This window comes from Priapulus caudatus, unplaced genomic scaffold (genome assembly GCF_000485595.1).
Source record: "Priapulus caudatus unplaced genomic scaffold, Priapulus_caudatus-5.0.1 Scaffold396, whole genome shotgun sequence".
NCBI lineage: Eukaryota > Metazoa > Priapulida > Priapulimorpha > Priapulimorphida > Priapulidae > Priapulus > Priapulus caudatus.
Window position 1 is genome coordinate 206,743 of NW_014577457.1, and position 9,016 is coordinate 215,758.

The 9,016-nt window shown below is 48.2% G+C and overlaps 1 protein-coding gene across 1 annotated transcript in view; it reads left to right on the forward strand.

The window, feature by feature from the left end:
* Window positions 1-9,016, forward strand: part of LOC106809925 (WD repeat-containing protein 66-like) — a 51,141-nt gene that overhangs the window by 37,360 nt on the left and 4,765 nt on the right. The window contains exons 12-13 of the mRNA XM_014813165.1: window positions 874-1,002; window positions 1,499-1,604. Of these exons, the coding sequence (XP_014668651.1) occupies window positions 874-1,002; window positions 1,499-1,604 (235 nt within the window). The remainder of the gene's footprint in view (window positions 1-873; window positions 1,003-1,498; window positions 1,605-9,016) is intronic.

A 9,016-nucleotide genomic window follows, 5' to 3' on the forward strand; every position in this document is an offset into this window, starting at 1 on the left:
CGCGTGAATGTTTTTAGGGATGAAGAGGAGGGAGAACAGTGGGGAATTCAAGGATAACCCTTCATTGTCACGTCGTCTTCGGCTGCGGTAGCCATTGTCAACGGTGATAGCTCACAAGTAGAGTTGTCTGCAAAGAGGGACGTCGCTAGTACAGGCTATCCATGCTCACCCAGCCAAGTAAGATTTAATTGGTTATGGTGAAAGTCATACGTCCTGTTCATAGTGTCCTATTCCTATACTGGCTGTTGATATTTCTGCCTTCACTATAGATGCATGACATTTATAATATATATATATCAAGAGCTCATAATAGAGAAGAGTATGCCCGTTTTAACAGCGTTTTGCATAGTTTTCAACTTGTAAATATTCTATCAATATGTGAATAAATATATTCAACCTTTACCTTGTTTTCATCTATGATTCTCCCTTCATCATATGACACCACCAATTTACCTCAAAATCGTATGTGTTCTTCAAAAAGTACTTTGAATACGACACGGTTTCACCACAGTTTTCCCAAATGTTCGCATGTATTCGGCGCAAGTTTATTATCGGATTAGTGTTCTATTCTATGACAGAACGCTGGGGCTGTTGGGGATATTAGGCATCGAATATGTATTCAGGCGTTGTACGTATTTCTAGCATGCTAGATAAATGTGTGCTCACGGCGACTATAGCAGCTGATTTTAGCTGTGTTGCCATCGTGTTCCTGATGATAAGTAGGATAGGACTCCTAGGATAGGATAGGATAGGATAGGACTGCTAGGATAGGACTCCTAGGATAGGATAGGATAGGATAGGACTCCTATCACGCCTTTAATTGCGCAGCGACCGAGGGAATAATAATACGATGTGATTATTACTTGCGAGCAGTGTGTTAGAGGCAGCCTCCCATCTAGGCGGTCTGGGGATCGTACCATTCTACGACCTGCTGGAAGGTGGCCAGTCCGGCACTCTATTCCGAGAGATGGAGAATTTCTTCTACTATGCCCAGATAAGAAGGTAATGGATATAAGTGGGTTTGTACGTTGTGCAGCGAAGTCATACTCGTCTTACTCAGCATAAATGTCCTCTCAAACGATCTAATTTAAATTATTATCGATCATTTTTTAAAATTCTAATTATAAAATATACTTATTATAAATTTTAATTATCAATTATTTTTTTGGGGTGCGCCAAGAGACGCGTCTTGCTTGTAATGCATCGTTAACTAGAATCGCAAACATTTCATGCTTTGATGCAATTACGGGATGCCTTTCATGATTAAATTATCCTGAAAAGTATGATGCGAGTTATTACTGGTGTTGGGACTCGACAGGTCATGTAGCAAAAACAGATATAGATGTGGCTTTCGGTGCATTGTAATAAAATTTAGGGTGAGTTCATATGTAAAAAATTATTTTCTGTGTGAAAATTACTGCTAAATCACCAGGATTGGTGCGTGCGATGTATAAAGGGACCGTGCACTCTTTTATTGTCTGTGGGTCTCGTGCTATAGTCAGGGCCTGAGGACGATGGACGTTCACAGAGTAGCCAGTACGATGAAAGTGGAGCAAATTCCGTACGTGATGAGGGCGCTGGGGTACTACCCCACACAACGCGAGGTGAGTGGGTTTTTTATGCGACTGCAAGTAGGTTTTTTGTGAGGATTTCAGAGGTGGGAGCTAGAGGTGAGTAGGTTAGTAGTGTGATGTCTAGATAATGATTGTAGATCATCTATGCATTGTCTGGGCATTGAGATAGTATAGCAGGAAGTCAGTGGCTGTGTAGTTGGATGCATATAGTGGACTGATGTTATACTCACTTGTGATGAACCAAGTGAGTATAAAGTTGTTGAATAATTAATCATTGTCATTGCGGTTCACGTTTCTAAAAAAAAATGATGTAACTGATGTGCATGTTATGTGTGTAACAACAAGGATACCTTAAGCGGGGGACACACCATGCAAATTTATTCGCAGTTCCGCAGCGATTGTGAAATCGCAGCGAAATTCGCATGGTGTGTACGCTCAAGCGCGGGCGAATTTTGCTGCGAATTTCATCCGCACCGAAATTCGCAGCGATCAAACATATTTGATATTTTCGCTGCGGACGTGCGAATATACACTGGTACCCGTCCCTTCTCAGAAGCTCGATATAGGCCGCGTGTTGTGTGTACGCTGCGGACGTGCGAATAAATTCGCATGGTGTGTCCGCTCAATTATCGCACGCGGGTGCGAATATTTTCGCCGCGATTTTTGCTGCGGATATGATCGCCGCGGACGTGCGAATAAATTCGCATGGTGTGTCCCAGGCTTTAATGACATGAGCATATATATATATATAGGCTCATGTTTGAATTGAAGTGTATGCAGTATGTATGGTTATGAGCAGAATGAGGATTCTGTCGATAAGAAAGACACACGCACGAATAAACGGTGTGTACGCTCGCCGTTTTCATTTTGAGGATTTAAAGTAATTAGTCGCGAGTGTAATTTAGAGTTTCCATTGATCACGCAACGAAAGCTGTTATGAAAAGCCATCATAAGAGCAGCATATGATTGCAAAAGGATTTCATGATCCTCTTACGTCGCGTGCTCTCGTGAATTCACGCGCCGACGAGCATACACTGCTGATCCAATGTAACCGTTTGCGCGGTTAATTATCTATATTTGCTCACAAATTCATTTGAATAATAATGGAAGACGCACATCTAATTTGCAATGTGTAATTGCGTGCAGGCGAGAGCATATGTGATGGATAGACTAAACATCAAAGTGAAGTGAATGCTGCGTAGCATCTATTAAAGTGAACATCCTAACATATTAATAGCATTTGAGCTAAAGCTGTTACAGGACTTTTTACGGCCTACTCATGCGCGAACCCTCGTATGGATATCGTCATCCTTTACGCCCATATGCATCTATGGTTTCGTGGTTGATATATATGTGTGCATGCGTGCGTGCGTGTGTGTGCGTGTATGTGTGCTGTGTGCGTGCGTGCGCGTGTGTGTGTGTGAAAAAAAAATATTATACAAAAATTGGAAAAAAACTAATGCAAAACGCTGTTAAAAGAACGGTGTCATACTCTCTCCTCTAAAATTATGAGCTGTCTGTAGAATATATATAGTATAGTATATAATATTATTATAGATATAGATATAGATATATTGATTTATTGATTTATTTATATATATTAGATCTCAAATCTGTATTGGGACCAAGTCTGGCCACTTGAAGTTGTGGGACTATGAAACGCAGCAGGTTGTTGTAGAGAGACACTTCGAACGCAGGGCGAACACTAACTGCTTAAGCCTTGACCACTACGGCGGACAATACATAGTAAGCTCTGCAGGTAGCATCTGCTGGGGTTTTTCAGAGATGAAATACTGGTAATTTCGTATTGTGATGCCCGTATAATAGCAGCGTATATAATAGTAATGCATTCCAGGAACCCGTTCCATGAGTTATAATATCTACAATTATAGTATAGTCAGTACTGGTAGAGCAGTCGTAGTGGTAATAGTAGTGGTGTATATAAGTGGGTTGTGGATTTTGTTTTTGCTGTGAATTATGACATTTTGACAGAGATAAATAAGGTGGCCGCAAAGGTATAGTTACAGATCCCATCAAATTGACATAGATTATCCACTGTTCTGTACTGCGTAATCGTAGGTGTGCCATTTCTAGCTAAACACTCGTCACACTATACTGCTTTTAATGCTTCGTTTCTTCAGCGGTTGGATTTCACAATGGGAAGCTGAGCATCTTGGATGCGGTAACACTGGATTTGAATGAGGCGGAGGCCGGGGAGGCAGTTCCATATTCCAGAAGGCGGCCTAACTCATGTCAGTGCTGTTGTTCTCCGAAGTTCGGGGGGGAAAACTACCGTCGCAACAGTGGAAATATGGTCTGCCTTCAAATACTGGGGTCAAAAATGTAGGCTCTCTATATATTTTAATAAATAAATAAATAAATAAATATATATATATATATCAAGAGCTAATAATACCGTAGAGTGTACAACGGCAAAACGGGAAAATAGTGCTGATTTCACGACAACATTATTCTACTTTCCCTGCCCCCCCCCCCGGAGCTATAAATAATTGTTCATGTAATTGCGCATTAAGGCAGAATTCTTTTGCTCTCTAAAACAAGACCAACCGCTTGTCAATACCGATCCACTCCTAGGCGGAGAATATCTGGTGCTCCTGAAACCTCCCCCTCCACATGCCAAACCGCCGCCTCGAATCCCACTTCTGGTCCCATGTCCTTCACGCGTCTAAAGCATTTCGGTCTATGCGTTTCGCGTCACCAGCTTGGAGGGCGCTGATAAATTGAATTGTCAGCAATGCCCAAATTTGGTAACTCTTCTAGCGCGTTGTAGAGAATTAATTAAAAAAAACATTGCGCTCCATCTGGACGGCATGTAGCCGTGCTAAGGAAAGATTAATGGGAGGTAAGGGCATAGGCGATGCCCCCGAAAGTCATTCATAAAATTATGAGCGGAAAAACCGACTCATCACGAAGCTAACGCCTTAGCCCCGCTGTGAAGGATGGCGTTGACAGAAGGTGGAATCGAGGCGGCGTTTTGGCATGTGGGAAGGGAGGTTTAGGAGCCGAATATCTCCGCCATGAGTACTGTATTGAACAAGCGGTTGTCTTGTTTAGAGAGCAAGAATTCTTGCTTATGCAATACATGAAATTCATTATAGGACTCGCAAGGCAAGTCCGAATAATGTTTGTGGTGAAATAGCAGTCTAATTTCCCGTTTATTTTTTCCGTATGTACAGCTCCGTAGGTAATTATTAGCTCTTGATAATTAATGCATTGTCACGAAATCCCCGCCACTTGTGGTGAGATTCATTTAAGATCTTTAAAATATAATGTGCTGACATACGAGGTAAAGGTAGTACTGGAAATAGAAGGAAGGTTTGCACCCATAACTCGGGTGCCTTTTTTCTGTGCTATATTTATAGAATCCTTAGCAGGTATAACTCGGTGACTCAGACATCCCAGTGTTCTCTGTTGTAGGCCACAGTTCAAATGCTGCGCTATTTGCAATGGCATGCATGCTAATGCGTCTAACCTCCTAAGGTCGGGATACTGCACGTGTTGAATAGCTAGTAAGTCCTCTCACATTAGCTCTTCTGCCACTCGAGGAACGAAGATCGCTGGCCGTGACCTTGTTCAGAGTCAGCAACGCTGGAGACGAAGGGCGAGTCGTGGTGCGTACGGTTGGCCGGCAGAGGGCGCACATATCACTCAAACGCGTGCTGCCAGATCATGTTTGGCGTGAAAGCAGATTCGAATTTCCCAGCGTCTGATTGTCTCTCGGAGAAGACAGGGTTATCGGGTGCGACCAGTGCGCGTGTTTTCCTGCTCACAAAGGCGTATAGGCGAGGGGGGGGCCGGAAGCGGGACGTATACTACGGTGATGGACAGGAGTCGCACTGCAATCGATAGTTTTTAAACAGCACGTGACAGGGTTCATATGGCGTGGTGAAGGGAGAGCGAGTAAAGGAGGGTCCAGTATTGTGGCCGACACGCAAGAACGTGTTCAACGGCCCCATAATTATTTCATTTTGTGACAGATATTAGGCTGCAAGTTGTCCAGCTAGTCGGTGAATTGTGATACCTAAGACATGCCAGTAGATCGCCGACAATGGATAAGTACACCTGGATGGCTTTGTTGGATGTCTGCGCAGGGTTCGAATACGACTTTGGAGAAGAGCGAGGAGAATGATCTAATCACTGTGGCAGAGCAGCGGCTTTAGGTTGGAGCAAACCTGGCTGCTGTGACCCTTCTGCTGTTGCCAACGTGTATGGCGTGGTACCCGTCACCTAGCAACACCCGAAGACTTTTCATTCTCAACCGCAAACAACCAGGTCCTAGAAAGCTGAAATCCTCGTGAAAGCTGAAACTGGCTGTACTCATCCGCTATGTCCAGCATTGTGTGTCGCGTGTGCACTATGAGTGTGATTATGTTATTATTATATAAAATCTGAATGGCAGGCTTCTGGTATGCAATGATTATACACACTTTCAGTTATTTGGCTTTTTACAATACAACAGTATTTGGTACGTTATATGTACCATACAGTTACCTCACATTTACTTGTGATTTCGCATGTGCTAAAATAAGTAGAATTCAGTAGAAATATTGTTTCTACATCAATGTACGATACAGAGCGCGATCAGTATTCGCATGCTGACGCCGACGTATATGCGGCTTGTCACTCGTCGCGCTCTCCCTTTACCCGTGACACAGTTCAAGGATGAAACTATACACACAATCAACCAAGATGTGCATGGAAAGACAAGTGCTGTCAAGCTACTGGACCCCTGCAATGGTAGTCTAATCAAGCGTCCTGAACATGGTGCTGCATAGGACTAGTCGTTATTAATTCACCCGGGGACTCATCCCTATAAAGACTGAAGGTCGCCGAATGGACCGAATATTGCATGGTAATAAACAGGGTAAATCTTGCGACAGCGTAACACACACGCGATGGTTGGCAACGGGGAATGGCTCTGCTGATGCGTGTGTGTGTTGTGTGTGTGTGGTGCGTTGCGTGGCGTGGCGTGCGTCGCGTGCGTGCGGTGCGTGCGAGACAGAGAGAGGAGAGGAGAAGAGGTGTGTGATGTGTGTTCGCGTGTGTGTGGTGGGCGTGTGCGTGTGGCGTGTGACGTGTGCGTGTGCGTGTTGCGTCGTGCGTGTGCGTGTGTGTGTGTGCGTGTGTGTCGGTGGAGAGAGGAAGAGAGGTGTGGAGCTGTGTGAGAGAGATACGATTGTCCCGTTGCGCAAATCATTCGTGTATCGCCAGTCTGCGAGATTCACTGTGTGAGTGATGTCGGATCGCGTAGCCCTGGAGGCTAGCGACCGGTTCCGGATGCGTTTGCCCACGCATTCGAGAAAATGCATCATTTACACCTGAACCCATAACCTTTTGTCTCTTCAGACTTTGTCTATCCGCCTGACCTTCGGATCTATAGGGCTGTACTCATTCACACCGGGTTCCTGGTTTGATAGTATTGGCAGCATATGGCTATTTAACTACAAACGGACCAAAAAGCGCGTGCCAGTCTTTTTGTCTGGCTGCCCCCCCCCCCCCCCCTCCCCACCCCCCCCCCCCCCCCGCCCCCCCCCCCCCGCCCCCCCCCCCCCCCCCCCCGCCCCCCCCCCCTCCCCGCCCGCCCCCCCCCCTCCCCCCCCCCCCCCCCCCCCCCCCCCCCCCCCCCCCCCCCCCGCCCCCCCCCCCCCCCCCCCCCCCGCCCCCCCCCCCCCCCCCCCCCGGCGCACCCCCCCCCCCCGCACCACACCCCCACACACACACCACCGCACCCCCCCCCCCCCCCCCCCCCCCCCCCCCCCCCCCCCCCCCCCCCCCCCCCCCCCCCCCCCCCCCCCCCCCCCCCCCCGCCCCCCCCCCCCCCACCCCCCCCACACCCCCCCCACCCCCCCCCCCCCCCCCCCCCCCCCCCCGCCCCCCCCCCCCCCCCCCCCCCCCCCCCCACCCCCCCCCCCCACCCCCCCCCCGGCCCCCGCCCCCCCCCCCCCCCCCCCCCCCCCCCCCCCCCCCGCCCCCCCCCCCCCCCCCCCCCCCCCCGCCCCCGCCCCCCCCCCCCCCCCCCCCACCCCCCCCCCCCCCCCCCTCCCCCCCCCCCCCCCCCCCCCCCCCACCCCCCCCCCCCCCCCCCCCCCCCCCCCCACCCACGCCCCCCCCCCCCCCCCCCCCCCCCCCCCTCCCCCCCCCCCCCCCCCCCCCCCCCCCCCCCCCCCCCCCCCCCCCCCCCCCCCCCCCGCCCCCCCCCCCCCCCCCCCCCCCCCCCCCCCCCCCCGCCCCCCCCCGCCCCCCCCCCCCCCCCCCCCCGCAGGGCTGCTATAAACAAACAATCCATGCGAATGTATGGATCTTTTGTAATGAGACTTGAGTGCATAAAAACACAGATAGATTACTGTTAATCTGGTGTGCGGCTATCGAAAATGAATTAAACGGACAGTTTTTGCATAAAACGGGTTAATGGTAGCATTTACAAGCGTTTATTTATGAAGTGTTGCCACACTCAATAATTTCAACGCTTCCATAACTCAACCCCAATTGCTTAAATCGAACTTGGGCGTGTAAGCTGTGAATACCAGATCACACAACAAACTGCATTGGAAGTTTCGTTATACGGGTTACGCATTTTGATAGGCAACATTGGAATTAATGCTGGCACTTAGAATCCCGTCTCGATGCCAGTTGTTACCGTCACAACGGAAGAATCGCTAATATCATCGGTATGTTAATTGCAGTTGCTGACGCGTGCGCGGTTTTTGTAACGCGGCTTAACAGCGCCCAGCTATTGTTGAGATTTGTTTCTTTCGCAGAGCAGCTCGACAAAAATACTCCTTTTTTTTCAGCCTTCGCAATTATTCATCGACAAGGAAATTCTCGCAGAAAAGAAGTTCTACGCCGCTCACAGAACTGCAGACAAGGTCGATGCTGAAGCTGCCGCTGGATGGCAACCCTCATAACTCGCTGCAGTCATTGGACACCGGTGCGATGTAGTTACGTGTGTCAATAACAAACTACACGCTGTGCGTGTGGCTGTTGGGACTACAACTACCGTATATGATCGCGTAATAACGCGGCGCGCTATAAGCCGCACTCAATTTGAATCGGGTAACCCAAGTATTGGCGCCTAGTATATATTTCCTCCACGGTATGGCGCACTTATAAACCACAGAGCATTACAGGTTTGAAATCTGAGGCCAAAGTTTACGGTATTACTGTTAACAACAATCTTGGAGTGGGTAAATTTATTGTGATGCAATAATGAATCCTACAAAGCTGAAGAATATGTGTCTAAATGTAGCAGTAATGTATGAACAGTTACCTCTGCTTTTTCTCAGAACTTTCATGCTTTTTGTTGTATGTTGTAGCAATTTATTATAACTCGATAAAACAAATAATTATATAAAATAATTTAACCTATTGAAAAACAAACCTACTTAAAGTGATGGAACAAAGCTAGTCTAGACAAATACTTT